The 19085-nt window shown below is 43.9% G+C and overlaps 1 protein-coding gene across 1 annotated transcript; it reads right to left on the bottom strand.

Moving 5' to 3' along the window:
* Nucleotides 1-2269: 2269 nt before the first annotated feature.
* Ifnb1 (interferon beta 1) lies at nucleotides 2270-2815 on the bottom strand. The gene has a single exon (XM_075946498.1). The coding sequence runs from the start codon at nucleotides 2813-2815 to the stop codon at nucleotides 2270-2272; it is 546 nt and encodes a 181-aa protein (XP_075802613.1).
* Between the last annotated feature and the right edge of the window lie 16270 nt (nucleotides 2816-19085).

Below are 19085 nucleotides of genomic sequence, written 5' to 3' on the forward strand. Positions count from 1 at the left end.
CCATACACAGTTGCCTGCTTTGGCTCAACAGAAGCCACCCTTTAGGTTAGGGTTCTTTTGGGGATTTTCACTGATACTGTATGCTGTGAATATGTTTTGTTACCATTGGTTAATAAAGAAAGCTGCTTTGGTCTGTAGCAAGGCAGGACAAAGCCAGGTGGGAAATCCAAGCAGGGATACAGGGAGAAGAAGGGTGGAGGCAGGGGCACATCTAGCAATCCACAGGCACAACAAGATGCACTGGAGAGCAGATAATGCTATGAGGCCACATGGCAAAAATAGAGATTAGTAGAAATGGGTTAATTTAAGTTGTAAGAGCTAACTAGTAATAAGCCGGAGCAATAGGCCAAATGGTTTGTAAATAACATTGATTATTTTGGGAATGGGAAGCTGGAAAAAAAAAGCATTGCCTCATTTTACAGTGGTGGGCATAATCTTGGTACTCTGGATAGCTAGTAAGCTCAGCCTGGACTGTATTTTAAATTGCATGGAAATAGCTTTTCCCCCAGTTTATCTGTATGGTCCAGAGAAGACAGCAAATACAGTCAGTCATTGCTGAGAATACACCATTCTCTCAGCTGCTCTAGACACTGGTTAGCCTATGTATTTCTATATTTTGAACTTGTATTTGACTCCCAGGCAGAAGAGAGCCTTGTTGAAGAAGAACTTCTGGGAAGGTTGGGATGTGACATAGCAGGAAGTAAGAACTGTGTTTTCAGGGCACTTCACTGTTTGGGCCCCCGGGTGCAGACTCATTGTGATGATCCTTCTTGGTTTCTCACTTTGAGTCAGGAAGGGGAGCCCTGCGCTGTCAACACAGTAGTAATTTGTCCCCGGACAGAGTTCTTCTATTGAAAGTTCACTCTTTGAGATGAAGCTCTCAGAGAAAATGCCTCAATGCAGTAACAACTGCCACGATTTTTCATATTGCTCTGACTCCAGAAAAATCTCCACTTGTTGGCAATAAGAACTTGGAGCAGTTACTAGACCTTTTTGAGACTTAGTTTTCTGCCTGCCCTAGAACATGAAGAAACAAATTTATTTCCATCCAAGGGGCTTATGTGGAAGATATCAAATCAATTGTGCCCATAGGTGCTCCACACCGCGCCCATTTCATCAGGGTCTCGCAAGACACAGCTGCTGCATGTGGTACTAAGGGTCAGAGAGACCCAAGTTCCCAAGGGTTGGACACAGGGACAAAACTCTAGCCAGTTGCCAAGTATCAGAGGAATTCCTTAAAAGCTTAGTTTTTCTTAGGACAGTGGGAGAAATTATTGTCCTCCGTCTCCCCTGAATACCTCTTTCTCTTATGCTTTCTCTTTTCTCACTTAGAGACCAGACATGATTTGAGCCATACACCTTGGATTTGGCCCTGAGAGTGTGCCTCTCTAGAGTTGCAGAGCAGAGGGAAGCCAGAAGGACAAATGAGGGGCCAGGAGCAGAGGACTCTGAAAGGTAAATGGAGGACAAGACTACTCAGGTTTTGGGGGTCAAAAAGGGTCTTCTCTCTCTTTGACACCTTTCCCTGGGAATAGACAGATACCCCCTCTTCCCTGAGAATCCATTAGGAGAAAGGTAAAGACATTTAATAAATGACAGGGGTTACTCAGGGCTTCTCAGTTATAGGCATGGACACATTCACATTTTATAAATCTACTAGAGAAAAATCTTTCCTCTGACAGCAAACGTTTTTTGGGCAAATACAACAGCTGATGTGTTCCTCTGGCTACCCAAGGCCCAGCCAGGTTCTAACTTTATAAGCATAGAGCCCCAAGAATAGAGTAGAAACACCGGGCACCGGGTTCCGGCTCCAGAACCACCTGCTTGTCACTTTCCTTTTCAATCCCACAATCATATCCTTAGAAACTTTAGCTCCCCCACTATCTCTTACCTTGTGTGATGCACGTGCATTCCATTGATTTTTAAATTCCTCAAAGTCGGGAGCCAGAAACTCCACTGCTTTTTAGGAGCGCTATACAGAGAACACCTTGTAAAGCATGCCCAACAGTTATTAACACAGGTGGCTACAGAAATCAGTAGAAATTATATTGCAACGTTGACTTTTATATCGTAAATATTTTTATTTTCTTAGGTTAAAATTTTAAATAAAGAGTAGAAAATAATTTAATTTATAAATTAATAAAAATTTCAAGTCTTCCTTTGACCTTTCAAAGACAGTTCATTCACGACCAGTCACAAGGGCAAGACTGTGACGCCTAAAGGTCGCCTGCAACCATCGTCCAGTCTCAGAGATACCAGATCACAGGTCTTAGTTCTGGAATGTATTAGTAAGTCTTCTGATGATGGAAAAGTTCTTGAGGATTTCCGCTCTGACCACCATCCAGGCGCAGCTGCTGTACCCCTTGACTTCAAGGAAGCTTTGCACCCTCCTGTAATAGCTCTTCAAACGTAGAATGGTTGGGAAGTTGCTCGGTGTCCATCTTTCATTTGCTAGGACTTTGTTCAGAAAGTCTATCTGATCATCGAGTATATCCAAGAAGCTTTCAACGATTTTCTTATTCCACCCAGTGCTGGAGGAATCGTTTTTGAAGACAATGAAGATATTCTGGAGCATTTCTCGGATGAAGATGGCGGCGTTTTTCTTCTCTGTCTGTCCTAGGCGCTTCACCTCCATAGGGATCTTGAAGTTTTTTCTGTGGCCAAGGCAGAACTGTCCATCCAGCTGTTCCAGGAGCTCCAGACATTCTGAATTGGTGCTGCTTTGTCTGCGCTCAAGGATCTCGTAGTTGATAGACAGGGCTATGGAGAGAAACCCGAGCAGGAACGCAGCTTGGAGGATCCACCTGTTGGTCATGATGGAAGCTGGGCTGATGCTGGCTGCTACCTGCAAGATGAGGCAAAGACTGCCCAAGGCTGCAAGTGAGAATGCTCTTCTTCCATGGCTTGAGAAGGCTTTTTATAAGGGATGGTCCTTTCTGGTTCAGAGGAATTTCCCATTTTCAGTTCTCCCTTTCAGTTTTCCTTTGTCATTTTTTTTCTTTTTGTAACAGCTTCTAATATTCATTTTACTTACATCCATGCCTATTTTATACACTATATATTAGGTTAAAATATATACAAACTGTAAGGTTTTCTAAAACGTTTTAAGTTTCAATAATTGCTGAAACAAAGGAAGAGAAACACCCAGGAGAAAACAAAGGAAAGCAGGTAGCCCTGAAGACAAAAGAACTCAAACAACCAAGGTGTCAATGGAAAGCCAGGCAGAGTAGCAGTTTATTCAGGATAGCTTGGCTTCTGCCCATTGAAATAGTGGGCCGGTGGGAGAGGGCCTCAGTGAGTGCCAAGGGGGCTTGCAATAGTTTACTACAGGAGAAACGTCCTATCAACAAGCCAAAGCTCCCTTGGGAGAGGGCTCCATGCCATACGAAAACTGCTCAAAGTGGGATCGAGTCTGAGAAGTGTAGAAACAAAAGAGACCAGGGAAAGAAAATCTGTCGGGTGGGCAACTGAGAGAAGTGGCAGCATTGCCCGGCACTTCCCCAAATCAACAGTAGAGGGAGCTCTGTGAAGTGAGGAAAACCACCCAAGCCTTTTCTAGAGCCAGGGAGGATGAGCTGCCACAGGAGAGATTACTGATATAGAACCAATACAGAGTTATAGTAGTGCAGTGTTTCTAGAAGAAGGAAAGGATTCCAGAACCACAGGCACACAGCACAGATCACAGCTCAGTGCTCTCATCCAAGAGCGCAGTGTATTTAGGAATTATTTAGAAGAGCATAAACCAGAGTTAGAAGCTCAAGAAATGAAGGAGGTAAGCAGAAATTCAATTTAAAAATGGGTTTGTTTGAATTAGATAGAGTCACCAAGGTGAGCTCTTTGGGAGAAATCTCCATTGGAGGAAAACCTTGAATGTTTTGAAAACTGTCAGCAGCTACAACCCAACAATACATAAACACTATTACATTGACTAGGGGGAATGTGAGGTTTGTTCAATATCATAAGACACATAAAACACACCAAGTGGATGAGAAGGCCAAATGATCAAACTCCAGGAAAAAAAAATCAAGGAATATGAAAAGTGACGATGGAACAAGGGTGGTGTAGTACATCAATATGTGAACCTTAAGGCATAGCAGAAAACACTGATAATGTGACTGGAATCAAATTAGACAATTTCAGTGTATCAAAGCCACCCAGAAAGTCAGAGGAAGAGCAGGGCCAGAACCACACTGACGGTGCACAATGAAAGGCTCCGTTTTCTTCACTCTCTAAAAGGTCCTGAACAGAAACATTTATAGGAAGCCAGATACCAGGAAAAGAAACTTGGGTTAATAAAGATGGTATCTGTTCAATGTTACTGGGTTTAAAAACATACAAATCAAACAAGAAACAGGGGAGTCATTTTTATTTATTAATTTTGAAATGTATATTTATTTAGTGGGGGTGGGTATGTCGGGTTGTGTGGGTACCACAGTAGGCAGATACGAAGTCAGAGGACAACTGGTCAAAGGTGGTTCTCTCCTTTTGTTATGTAGGTTCCTGGAATCAAACCCAAGACTCTGGGTTTAGTGCTGAGTACCTTTATCTACTGAGCTGTCTCACTTGCCAAGGTAGCCATGTACGGCAACTGTGTTTTCCAAAGGCACAGAACAGTGAAGCCATCAGCTCAAATGTCATAAATGTTTTTTTTTTTTTTGGTTTTTTCGAGACAGGGTTTCTCTGTGGCTTTGGAGCCTAAATGTCATAAATTTATTCAAACATTTTAAGTCTACAGATTTTTGTTTTTCAAAACCAGGTGGAACAGGGGTTGCTATTTCATATGACTTTAGGTTTTTCCATGGAAAGGTAAGGGGTCTGTGTTTCCTTTGGGGTCTGGGAAGATTTTTTTGTTTAAGAGCTAATAGTGATTTTGAAGGGTAGATATAGAAAAGTGGATATAACTTCTACTTTGCTATCTGGGATTCTTGCTCTTGAGGTTTTCAATTACTTAATACAAACTATTAAGTCATAAAGTCAAAACAAGTTAGCCATGAAGGCACAGGCCTGTAGTCTCAGCACTTGAGAGGTGAAGACAGGAGAATTGAAGGCCAAGGCCAGTCTGGGCTGCATAGCAAGTCTGAGATGAGCTATGCTGGCTAATTTTATGTCAGCTTGACACAAGTTGGACTTATCTGAGAGAAGGGAACCTCAATTGAGAAAATTCCTCCATAAGTATCCAGCTGCCGGACATTTTCTTAATTAATGGTTGACGTGGGAAGGACTCAACCCATTGTGGGTGATACCACAATGGAGGCCTAAGGTTCTATAAGAAAGCAGACTGAGCAAGCCATGGGCAGCAAGCCAGCAAGCAGAACTCTTCCATGACCTCTGCATCAGCTCCTGGCAAATGCATCCAATCAAATATCAATAGAAGTTAGGAAGGGATGACACAGAGAGGATTAAAGGAGACATCTTTTCCTCTTCACTTTGTACCCATAGACCTATACGAAATGTGGCTTTCTCCATTATAAGAAGGTATCTCAAGACAGGGTCATTGGCAGCTTCATAATTTAATGCACTTTATTTGGGGTAATTTAAATGTGTTATTAGATTTTGATTTCTTCATATCCCCCTTTAAACATTCTCTATCATGAGCACATGTGTTTCTTCGGATAATGGAGGTATACAAGAGTCTAGTACCCTATAGTTGCAGCAAAAACGATTCACTCTATAATTTGTAAATATCTAGAGGAGAGTCCCAACACGAAGGTGTTATACACATCCAAGAAGTGGTATGATGGTTTTGATGTTAATTGTTCTACCAAATAGTCAGTCTCCATGGAGGGCCCATTGGTAGAGTCTTTAGGAGATAAGGCCCAGTAAGATGTCATTGGACCATCGTGGGAAGGGGGTTTGTCTGTCTGTGCCTCAGTTTGCATTCTGGCCATGAGGTGAGGTGTGCCAAAGTACCCCCCCCCCAGGCTTTGGCGGGCTGCATCACAACCTCAAAGCAGCAGAAAGGATCAATAATGGGACTGAGCAGCAGCAATGAAACTTCCCTCTCTGCCAGTTTATTCTCTCAGGTGTGTATTGCAGTAATAGAATGCTAACACAGAAGGAATTCTAACCCCCTTGCTTTGATTATTACACACTGTGTGCAAAATGATTTTTACAATCTATTGTGCATACATCAGTAAAGCACTAAACACCCCAATTATACGGAAAAAGAAGGTGTAAAAAGCACCTCCAAGGCAGCCATACAAGAATACAGGGAGGAGTTCTCAGTAGTCCTCATTGTCCACTATGTTCAGCGAGTCCGGTTTTATCCCATGCTTTTTCAGACTCAGGCCAGCTGGCTTTGGTGAGTTCCCAATAGAACATCCCCATTGTCTCAGTGTGTGGGTGCACCCCTCGCGGTCCTGAGTTCCTTGCTCTTGCTCTCTCTCCTTCTGCTCCTGATTTGGACCTTGAGATTTCTGTTCAGACTTCCCACAGGGCAGGGAACCCTGATTGCTCTTAGGGCTGACGAGGGAGGGGGACTTGATTGGGGGAGGTAGAGGGAAATGGGAGGCGGTGGCCGGGAAGAGACAGAAATCTTTAATAAATAAATAAATTAAAAAAAAAGAATACAGGGAGGAAAACAAACAAGAGGAGGCACATCAATAGTCCTAGGAACGGTCCTTAGAAATGGGTGGGCTCTTCCTGTTGTTTTTCATGGTGCGGTTTCCTAGCTTCTCACTGCTGAATATGTATTCTTAAAGAGACTCACCTAGAGCAAAATGGAATCAATGTGCCTTAACTTTTGAGTTTAGTCTGCCCCCCCCCCATAGGTTGCATTCTCTTTCAGCCTTTTGCATGCCAGCTCTTAGCAGAACTGCAGCTACTTCATGATAGCAGAAGAACTGATCTCTGAATGAGCTTCTGAAACAGTGATTTTCTTTCTCTAAACCAAAGCCTGCTTCTGCTGTTGCACATCTAGCGACACCGGCGAGGGATTCCCTAAGCCTCAAGCTCAAGGGAAGCTCTTTCCTTTTCCCTTTCTCTTTCTTAGTCTCTTCTCTTCTTCCTCCTTTTCTCTTGCTTCTTCTCCCCACACCCCCAAGCATTGTTTTTTCATTGGCCTGGAATATACGTGACACAAAGACCAAAGCAAGGATTTCCGAAGGCTTTCAAGGTAGTTGCGCTGTTTCCTTTAGCAAGGAAGAGACTTGTAACCTCCTAGAGAGTTTGCCTTTCCCTTGCTACGTGACCTTCCTCACTAGGTGGCACTTGGAGAACTCACAGTCGCTGGCATCGCAGGAGAGGCAGCGGTAGACGTGGCATTTTAGTCCCCCTTTGAGGGCACTCACTATGCAGTCTACTATGGAAAATCAAGCATTTTGCTTCGTAAAAATTAACCGGCCGCTGGTATTTTTTTCTCTGATTTAGCAGATAGTAGAGGTTCGATGTCCAAACCTGAGTACTGTACTAGTTTGGCCACAGCATGGCTACAGAGAATGAAGCTCTCTAAGAAACAGTATGTAGCCAGACACAGGATTCTCTTAGCTACTGCATAGAGAGTAAAATGAAAGAACTCAAAATGAAACTAAACTGCAAGCCCTGGTAATGCAAACATATATAAAAATAGCATCACTGGGGGGGAGAGACGGCTCAGCAGTTAAGAGCACTGGCTGCTCCTTCGGAGCCCCCAGGTTCAGTTCTCAGCACTGAAATGGCAACTCCCAGCTGTTTCCAACTTCTGTTCCGGGGCAACTGACACCTTCTTTAGGCCTCCACAGGTACTGTGTGTACATGGGTCACAGGCACACATACAGGTAAAATGCTCATACACATAGATGAAAAATAAAACTCTTTAAAAGTAAATTAAATAACATTATAAATAAAATGCAATGCAGAACTAAATGTGCCAAGTTTTTACATAGGGCTGAATTAAGCTATTCCAAGGTTAAAACAGGTTGCTGTAATTATGTTTTATACTGGCCGTGGTAGTACATGCTTCCAATCTCAGCATTTGGAAAGTAGGATGCAGAAGGACTGCTAAAGTTCAAGGTTACCCCGGGTGATGTAGCATGAATGTCTAAATAAATAAATAAATAACCAGAGTAGTGAGCTGACTCCGAGGGTGAAGGTGCCTGCCATGAAGTCTGACGAGTTACGTTTGATATCCAGGCCCTATGTGATGGGATGAGAGAATTGACTCCTGCAAGCTCTCCTCTAACCTCTACATGTAGGCTGTGATGTAGGCATGCCCCCAAATCATGCATCCATGCATACATACATACACACACATTTTAAAAGGAAACTAAGAAATAATAGCAAAGGTGTTTTATGTAATTCTCATGATTACTACAGAGAAGAATCTGTATTACCTACCTAAGATATAAAGACAAAGAAATGGAATGCAGCATTAAAGTAAATCACTGGAAAATATTGATAAGAGAAAGAAAAGAACAAAGGAAAAGCTGTTATCTACCAGCATTCACTTTGAAAGGAAATGAACTAAATTCTCCAATAAACAGAACAAAACAAAACAGCATAGCTGAAAAGGTTTTTGAAACATGTGTCCAAAAAACACATTCCCCGAGAGCAATGGGAAAAGATTTCTCTTCACACAGCAACCAAAGGAGAACACAGGTAGCCATATGACATTGGAAAACAGCTGGGTTTTAAACACGAATCTCTCCTGAGAAACATGGAAGATTGCTATACAATGCTAAAGGGACAAACTCATCAAAAGTGTGCGGTCATTGTAAATATATATGCACCAGACATCAGAGCACGGAAAATGCGAAGGAGAGAGCAGCAGAGCTGAAAGGAAGGGGGCACAGATGCTGATAGCAGCAGAGAGGTCCCCAGCACTGAGGACGCTATGCTAAGGAAAACAATAGCGAGGAAGAAAATTAATATAGCTACCATGGTTATGATAGTAGAAGTTTAAAATGAAATTATACATAAAAATGTAGATAAATAATAAAACATGTTGAATGTGAGCTACCTTTTAGGATGAAATGAGTTAACATTCATCTTCAGAACATTTTATCCCACAACAGAAGAAGAAACAAGGAACATAGAATATCTTCTGGGAAGAATATGCTTTTGGCCACAAAGTGAGTTGTAATAGTCTTAGGCAGACTGAAGTTGCAATATCGAGCATCACGCTTCTAATGGCATAAAATTAGAAGGTACTAGCAGGAGGGACCCAGGGACATATGTGGAAGACAGAGGGCAGTCTCCTGTACAGTCCATGCGTCAACAAAGAAATAAAAAAGGAAAGTATAATAACTAAACTACTTTGAGGCACAGACGGAAACAACATACCAAACTCATGAAATGGGGTAGCAAATCTGACAAGAAAAGGGGGCACCTCAAAAGATAAGCCTGATATTAAACACTAAGCGAGTAAGAGAAGAGTCCGTTAGCCCCATAGTTCTAAAAAAAGATGACAAAGATTGGAGCATAATGCATATTTTGAAACTCCAAAAAATAAGAGGGGAAAAAAACCAACCCAACTATTGGTATTAGTTTGAAAAGATAAAAAAGATGGACAACCTATGTGTTGAGTGTCTAAGAAGAAAAAAGTGAACTCAGAAATAAAAGAGGAGATATTTCAGCTGACAACAGAAGTACCAAGGATCATGAGAGTGAAATCTGACAAATAGCCAAAAATGAAATGGATTACATTGTGTGACTCCAATCACAATTCAAAATCTCCCAAGATCGGGTGGGGGCAGGAGTTCCACAGAGAGTTAAAGAATGAACTTGGTGCTTCTCAAGTCTTTCTGAATACTGAGTGTGTGGAACATTTGCAGTGTACTTTGTGAGGCTGAAAGCAATGTCCTGGTTTGCTTCTCCTTTGGTGTGGTAAACACCTTCCTAAAAGCTGCTTTGGGGAAGGACAGGATTTATTCGGTTTACAGCTTGAAGTCCATTAACAAGAGAAGCATGGTAGGAGCTCAAGGTGGAAACCTAAAGGACTCTGTCCTCCCGCCCCAGTGGACTCTGTCCTCCCACCCCAATGGACTCTGACCACCCATCCCTAGTGAACTCTGACCACCCACCCCAGTGGACTCTGTCCTCCCACCCCAATGGACTCTGACCACCCATCCCTAGTGAACTCTGACCACCCACCCCAGTGGACTCTGTCCTCCCACCCCAATGGACTCTGACCACCCACCCCAGTGGACTCTGACCACCCATCCCTAGTGAACTCTGACCACCCACCCCAGTGGACTCTGTCCTCCCACCCCAGTGGACTCTGACCACCCATCCCCAGTGGATTCTGACCACCCATCCCCAGTGGACTCTGACCACCCATCCCCAGTGGACTCTGACCACCCATCCCCAGTGGACTCTGACCACCCATCCCCAGTGGACTCTGACCACCCATCCCCAGTGGACTCTGACCACCCATCCCCAGTGGACTCTGACCACCCATCCCCAGTGGACTCTGACCACCCACCCCAGTGGACTCTGACCACCCACCCCAGTGGACTCTGACCACCCATCCCCAGTGGATTCTGACCACCCACACCAGTGGATTCTGACCACCCATCCCCAGTGGATTCTGACCACCCATCCCCAGTGGATTCTGACCACCCACCCCAGTGGATTCTGACCACCCATCCCCAGTGGACTCTGACCACCCATCCCCAGTGGACTCTGACCACCCATCCCCAGTGGACTCTGACCACCCACCCCAGTGGACTCTGACCACCCATCCCCAGTGGATTCTGACCACCCATCCCCAGTGGACTCTGACCACCCATCCCCAGTGGACTCTGACCACCCATCCCCAGTGGACTCTGACCACCCACACCAGTGGATTCTGACCACCCATCCCCAGTGGATTCTGACCACCCATCCCCAGTGGATTCTGACCACCCACCCCAGTGGATTCTGACCACCCACCCCAGTGGACTCTGACCACCCACCCCAGTGGACTCTGACCACCCATCCCCAGTGGATTCTGACCACCCATCCCCAGTGGACTCTGACCACCCATCCCCAGTGGACTCTGACCACCCACCCCAGTGGATTCTGACCACCCATCCCCAGTGGATTCTGACCACCCATCCCCAGTGGACTCTGTCCTCCCACCCCAGTGGATTCTGACAACCCATCCCCAGTGGACTCTGACCACCCATCCCAATGGCCTCTGACCACCCATTCAGGAGGATAGAGCAGTTTCTTTATGCTCAGTCCTGCCACACAGTTTCTGTATTAGTGTTTCCTAGAGTCACAGAACTTATTAAATATCCCCCTCTCCTTTTTTCTTTATTGACTGCCTTTTCTTAGCACAGAGAAACAAAAGCAATGTTTTTTCGGAAAAGGTAGCAATCACGTAGCATCTCCAGACTGCCTGTGAAGAGAAACAGTTGGGGATGAGAGACACAAAGGACAAGAAAGTGGGAAAATCATGCAAGTTATTGCCCTCCACGCTAACAGTGATAGCTTCAAAATCCTGCTTACACTGGGGAATTTTGCTCAGCACCCCAGAGAGCCTGTGAAACCGGGGAAGCACAATGGCATATTCCCTCCTGTTCCACCTGCTCCTTCGGGGGCATTTTTATATTTTTTTGTAGCCACAAGTCACAGCTGGCAGGGAGATTATCCAGTTTTCCCTGGCTTCCCACCTGGCAGCAAATGCAGCCAGGGTCTACATGTTGGCGGCACCAGACACTTTCTGTTCTTTGTTTTTTTCCCACAGCAGGGATGCTGTCTTGTCATAAACTTTCCCCCAGACTCAGTCTTTGGTTTCCCTCGTCGCTCCCAGCTCCAGATGTTCACAGGCTGCTTCAACTCTGCCCAACTCTTCAACTGTTGGGGTTCAAGACGTGTTACCCCCCCAAATTATCACAGCTTGGAAAACCACAGAAGAAAGTTATTTTCTTTTCTCTGTGTGATAACCATCAAAGAAGTTTTCACTTTCCTCCCTGAAAGGCAGACAGAAAATGCTCATGTGAGCGTGTCCTGACCCACCTATGGAGGAAAGGAACGGAAACAGGAAAAGCCCAAAAGGAATACCAACAGTGTGCTTTGCTGAGCCCCTCCTCTCCTCCTTGTCTATCATTAGATCACCCTGCCCAATCACAGTGCTACATAAAATGTCAAAACAGTTTCGTTGAGTCTTTCTTTGAAACCTCGTTCTGTTTGTTTTGTTTGGTGGAGGCAAGGTTTCTCTGTGTAGCCCGGACTGCCCTGCAACTAGATCTGTAGCCCAGGCTAGCCTCACACTCAGAGATCTGCCTGCCTCTGCGTTTAGAGTGCTAGGAGCAAAGGCCTGTGCCTTCATGCCCAGCTTGATCTTTCATGTCTAAAGGTTTCCAAGCCACAGAACCTTGATTAAACTTTGATTCATCTTTCCTTGTTAGTTCTTGTGGGATGTTGGTCACAAACCTTGCAACTGGTAAAAACAAACAAAACTTTTCTTCTTTCCTTCTATATACAACAAATGGCCAGATGCTCCCCAAGCCTTCACTCCTTCCTACACTTGGAATGTTCCAATCAGTGGGCTTAGAATTCGGAGACACGTAGGGTTGCTCCCAGTGTCTTCCCCATATGCTTTCAGGACACTTGCTGACTGCTGGGCCCTCCAGCCTGGTCCCATCAAATGCCAGTGATGGGGGATATCCCTCCCTATGCTGTGGATATGTTTTATTATCATAGGTTAGCAAAGAAGCTGATTTGGCCAATACTCAGGCAGAATCGAGCCAGGCAGGAAATCCAAGGAGAGATAGAGAGGGAAAGAAGGCAGAGTCAGGGAGATACCAGCAGCTGCCAGGGAAGCAAGGTGTGAGGTTTCGAGCCACGAATCTCGTGGTGAAATATTCTCGTGGAATAATATAAACGGGTTAAGTTGTAAGAGCTAGTTAATAATAGCCTGAGCTAACAGTCCAAACAGTTTGTAATTAATATAAATTTCTGTGTAATTACTCGGGACTGGGTGGCCAGGAAAGTAAAGTGGAGCCTCTGTTTACAAATGGCTCCGGACCAATGTGGGGCCAGAAATTTCCACATAAAACCTGGAAAAGCTGAAAAAAGGGGGGAATTCCAAAACACATAACCAGAGCCAAAGACAGCTTCCTAGTTGTGGCTCTCACGCAGGTCGCGGTGCAGGGATGCCACAGCATTTGGATTTGCGCACAGCATGGCAGATTCATGCCATGATACACAGAGGCATCTCCAAGCCGTGCAGCAGGATGTTCATACAGACAAAAGAGTTTGTGGGCTGGCTATAGGCTACCTAATGGCAGCATTGCTGGAGGAAGTGTGATACTCCTTGCTACCCTGCCATGTTGGAAAGCTGAATGGGGTGGGCCCAGCAGCTGAAGCCTAGGCACTGGTCCTAACCATGTCCATGTAGCATTTTAAAAACTCTTCTGGTCAGACGATGATTACAGTTATGCAATAAAGACAAATTCAGACAACAAGAAACCTCTAAACGGGTCACAGTATATTTAAAAAAATGTACACAGGTTTTTAAAAAAGAAAAATGGGTATAGGCAGTTATAGAAAGAAATAGTTTTTTTTAAAAAATAAAACAAAGTTTTAAAAGAGAAAGTTAAGTAATAAAAACCACAAAAGATGGAAAATACATAGAGTGTTTGAATTATGTATACTTTTGTGTTTTCTTTTAATTTTTCACTGTTAATGAGCTAACTACAGTGAGGCATTGAATTTTGGGGGGCTGCTAAGATAAACCAACATAAAGGTATCTTGACTTCAAAATTTGGGTCTAAGGATATGTTGCTTTGGAAAAGAGGTTCTACTTGTGTTTCCACAGAAGATGAGAAGCGGTAGCTTTCTTCCAGTTTAATATAATTTGATAGAACAAGACCTCCTGAAAGGTCTCCAGTTGGAACGATGGCCCAGGAGATCCAGAATCCAAAGCAGCTTCCAGGACACATTTTCTTTATCCAGTCTTCAGTTGAGGGGCATCTAGATTGTTTCCAGGACCTGGCTATTGGTAAATAATGATGCTATGAACATTGCTGAGTGGCCTTGGGATATGACTGAGTATCCTTTGGGTATATGCCCAGGAGTGGTATCACTGGGTCTTTTTTTTTCCCACTGGGTCTTAAGGTAGATTGATTTCCAACTTTCTGAGAAACTGACATACTGATTTCCAAAGTGGCTGTACAAGTTTGCACTCCCACCAGAAGTGGAGGAGTGTTCTTCTGACTTCACACCGTCTCCAACATAAGCCGTCCTCAGTATTTTTTTTTAATCTTAGCCATTCTGACAGCTTAAGATAGTATCTCAGAGTCATTTTAATTTTCATTTCCCTGATGATTAAGGATGTTGGGCAATTCCTTAAATGTCTTTCAGCCATTTGAGATTCTTCTGCTAAGAATTCTCTATTTTGGCTGTATTCCATTTTTAATTGGATTTTTAATTGGCTGTATTTTGATCTCTAGTTTCTTGAGTTCTTTACATATTTTGGCGATCAGTCCTCTGTCAGATTTGGGGTTGGTGTGTAAAGCAAAGGATAACCAGACCAAAATCCACAGCTGCTGTAGGATAATGCCTTTGTAGACTGTAAAGACTTGTTGCTCATATTGGTTTAATAAAATGCTGATTGGCCAGTAGCCAGGCAGGAAGTATAGGTAGGGCAACGAGACTAAGAGAATTCTGGGAAGAGGAAAGGGAGAGGGATGCAGTAGTCAGCCAGATACAGAAAAAGCAAAATGAGAATGGCTTACTAATAAAAGGTACCAAGCAACGTGGCTAAACATAGACAAGAATTATGGGCTAACTTAAGTTGTAAGAGCTAGTTAATAAGCTTAAATTAATAAGCCAAACAGTTTATAACTAATATAAACCTCTGTGTTTTTCTTTGGGACTGAATGGCTGTGGGACCAGGTGGAACAGAAACTTCTGTCTACATACAGCTCCAGAGAAACTAAGTAACAAGGAAGACCCTAAGAGGGACACATGGTTCACCCTGGGAAAGGGGAATTAGATGATATCTCCTGGGTTAACTGGGAGCAGGGGGGGGGGAGTAAAGGGGAGGGGATGTGAGATAAGAACATGAGGGAATGGGATGATTGATGGGGGAGAAGAATGGGGTTGGAGAGCAATGCAACAGAGATCTTGATAGAGAGAACCACTATTGGGTTAGGGAAATCCCCAAGAATTCACAAGCATGAGCCCAACTAAGACTCCTAGCAATAGTGGAGAGAGTGCTCAAACTGGCCTTCCCCTGTAAGCAGATTGGTGATTACCTCAACTGTCATCATAGACCCTTCATTCAGTAATCGATGGACCTAGATGCAGAGATCCACAACCAAGCACCAGGCTGAGCTCTGGGAATCCAATCAAAGAGAGGGAGGCGGGAATATATGAGCAAGAGAGGTCAAGATCATGATGGATAAATCTACAGAGACAGCTGAACCGAGCTTGTGGAAACTCAGGAACTCTGAACTGACAGAATTCACAAGCATGATCCCAGCTTGTAGAGGTTGAACTCTAGACCAATAGCTGTTGAGCCTCCATAAGACTGAACTAGGCCCTCCATACGTGGGAGACAGTGGTGAAGCTTGGACTATTGGAGAGGTCCTAATAGGACTAAGATCTATATCTGGTGCATGGTCTAGATTGTTTGAGCCCATTCCATATGGTGGGATGCCACATTCAGCTTCAAGGCAGGATGGAGGGGCTTGGTCCTGCCTCAACTTAAAGTGCCTGACTTAGTCGGCTCCCCATGGGAGCCCTTACCTGTTGTGAGGAGTGGATGGGGGCTGGGCTGGGAGGAGGGGTGAGAGGGAGAACTGTGGCTGGAATATAAAATGAATTTTTAAAAATCAATAAAAAATTAAAAGGGGTTGGTTATAAATGGTTAATGGTCATAGTCAATCTCTTTCTAAAGAAAAAGGGGATATGGTATAGAAATGAATACCTTAATTCTATTATACTATATCTATATTTATACTCTTGTTTAAAGAATTATGTTTACGCATCTCATTTAAAAATATAATGCATAGTTAAATACAAATTATAGTCATCTATAATAGTCAAACTTTTAGTCATTTTAGTTAAGTTTTATAGATATGCAGAGATATATTTCAGATAGATATGTAATCTTCAAATACTTCAAAGACCTACATAATATGGCATTTAAAATGTTTTAAGAACTTAGACTTTTCTCAACAGAGACATGCCTACTCCTAGCAGCACCAATTATTTCAAGAGGATGATGGGCATCGAAGAAGCTCCTTATGGAGTTTTCTCTTAATGTGGCAAGGTTAGCCATTTGGACAAGAAACTGCACTTGTCTGAACTGCTTGACTGTATGCTGTATAAACTGGACTTGCAAGAACCACAGAAAAGTGATTCTTGAACTTGCCAAATCAAGATGGGACAGTCTAGGGTTCCTGCTTCATGGAAGAGTTTGACAGACAAACTGTCAGTTTAGGCAGGACAGCTTCAGTTTCCAGCATCACTGAGAAATCTGCCAGACACTTTAGGCCTATAGGCAAAGATGGATACCCCAATGTTACGGAAGAACTTTGGGTGACTGTCCAGGCAGCCAGATAAGTCTGTCATTTCTAGAGTTTTTGAAGTTGCTTACAATACACTTCCAGTTTACTTAGATAATATTATATCCTTGGGGTCTTTGATGGGGTTGAAGACTGGATAGCTATAATTATAATTTTCCTTAGTTATGATAAAAGATAAATTATATATGAAACTTTAGACTCTCGAAAATAGGATAGATGGTATTTTCTTTAATTTTGCCAAATACAAATGGCCTAAGTATTTTAACTATATTTCTTGCTTGATAAATGTTCTGCTATATGTAGTTTTACTATGTTAAAGCTAAAACCTTCCTTTCTAATTAGACAGAAAAGGGGAGATGATGGGGGATACAACTCTGTATGGCATGAATATGTTTTATTACCATTAGTTAATAAAGAAGCTGATTTGGCCAGTACTCAGGCAGAAATAGAGCCAGGTGGGAAATCCAAGCAGAGATAAAGAAAGCAGAATCAGGAAGATGCCATGCAGCCACCGAAGGAGAAAGATGCCAAAACATTACCAGTAAGCTTGGCTTGCTGTTCACATTCACTGGTTAGTGGTGGGTACTTGCAAGTGTCAACCTGATGGGATGAATGAATGACAAGGTATAATTTCTGGGTGTTCTGTGAAGTGTTTTCAGAAGATGAGTTAGTGAAGTAAGTGGGAGGAGAGGAGGAGGCACCAACCAAGTTGGTCCTGGTAAGACAAAAGGAACAAAGAGCAGGTCCCCTCTTGTCCTTATCCGTGCACTTGTCTTTTGCTGCCTCTGAACACAGCTGCAGGACATGCCCGCCCTATGGACTGATTCCACTGGCCTCTGAGGTTCTTAGTCTTTGCCATCTGATAGTATTCTATTCCAGTTTCTCTGGTTCTGAGGCTGCTAAACTTGGGTTGAGCTGTGCTCATGGCTTCCCCTGGGTCTTCAGCTTGCAGATGGCTAGTCCTGTGATCTCTCAGCTACGGTAATCATGTGTGATGATTCCCACAATGAAGCCATTTCCCCCATCCCCTCTTTCTTTTTAACTCCTCTGCTCCTTGAGTGACCAAGAAGAGTTGAGCAATAGCTGAACAAGAAGCAGACCCTTTCCTTCGGCTAGCCTACTCTCTCCATTGTTCATTTTCTCTGTGGGCTTCCTGTCTCAGTTTCTGGCCACCTACAGAGAAAGGGCCAAAGCAACACTCTCTGCATCGCTAAACTTAGAGATTGTATCACCGAGGGTTGCATAAGGACGACGGGAGGAGGAGCTCCGGAGCCGAGAAATAACAAAGAGGATGACGCAACAGGCGAAAAGGAAACCAAAAGGCAAGTTGTCAAGCTGGATTTGAAGAATGGGGCAAGGATTCCCCTCTAGCCTGGCCGAAAGGATTCTGGCAATCTCCTCAGAACAGGGGATTTTTTTTTCCATTGCTGCCGTTTTCTACCCTGATGAAAGCCTTTAACTGCCTGGACAGAGAGAAACAGGAACGAGCTGAAAACGGTGTGGCCTTGTAACCACACAGCGTGTTGCCAGGAGCAATGGCACTATTTGTAACTCAGAAATTTTGGCAAAAAGGTTGGTGTAGACATCTGGCAAATGGCTTTCTCTTCCTATTTCTTGTGAGAAATGAAGTTAGCCTTGTAAAGTTCCCGACCAGTTCTCTTGGTACGGCTTTGCTTCTGCTCCATAAACCTAGAATGTTCTAATTGTTATTATTGGTTTTAACAGATGAGCCTAGGTACAAGATGTGCTTACTAGCCGTCAGGTACCATTCTGAGCAAATCATGTAAATAAAGCAATTAATTCTCACCACAGTTTTAAGCCATAGTACTATGTAGTCATTTAAACTTTGCGGCTCAGGAGACTGGCCACACACAGATCTATCTCCTTTTCCTGCGTGAAGACATTAAACGCAGCCCTCTCGTTTTGATTTCTAACAGGAGCAATCAATACCTAGTGGGCTTCCCATCTCCCACTCATGACCAAAGAAGGAAACTATTGATTGCGTTCCGACTCTCACGTTTTACTCACCTCTCATTTTTATATAACACCCACTTGCCAGCTCTGGCTTATACCCTTGCATACCCTCAACCCTCCTTTCAGGAGTTAATCATTCCATTGTCTCTGGCAAACTTCTATCAGTTCTAACGTGATGGTTGCTTATGGCCTTCTCCTCATTTTGCTCCCTGTTCTGAGCCTATGGGTCTGATCTGCAGGTTTCCTTGTCTGTCTCTCCTGGAAGGCCAAGTGGTTTGAGCCTGGGCTGCCTGTCACTGGCTCAGGAGCCCACCCGGAATGTATGAGGGCTCCTGTTTCTCCGTTTCCACTGATGTGTGTCACCTCCTTATTTGGTTCTAGTTTTCGTACTGGACCTGAAGCAATATCTCACTCTGATTTTGATGAGAATCTCCCTAGCCTGTCAATCACATCCAATCACATCCCATTTGAACCCTCCTGCATGTTGCTTTTGTGTGTCATTAGTCAGGTGCCATTCCCTCTTTTCCTCCCTCTCCACCCCTGCCCCTTGAATAAAATCTCTCACAGACCTGGAAATTCTCAAGTAGGCCAGGCTGCTTGGTCACTGAGCCCAGGGATCTGCCTGTCTCTGCCTTCCTAGAGCTGGGAGTGCAAGAGCAGATGACCACACCA

Source organism: Microtus pennsylvanicus, chromosome 13 (genome assembly GCF_037038515.1).
Source record: "Microtus pennsylvanicus isolate mMicPen1 chromosome 13, mMicPen1.hap1, whole genome shotgun sequence".
NCBI lineage: Eukaryota > Metazoa > Chordata > Mammalia > Rodentia > Cricetidae > Microtus > Microtus pennsylvanicus.

Excerpts from the sequence above, each read along its gene's own strand:
- Ifnb1 (XM_075946498.1), bottom strand. The coding sequence starts at position 2,815 with ATGACCAACAGGTGGATCCTCCAAGCTGCGTTCCTGCTCGGGTTTCTC.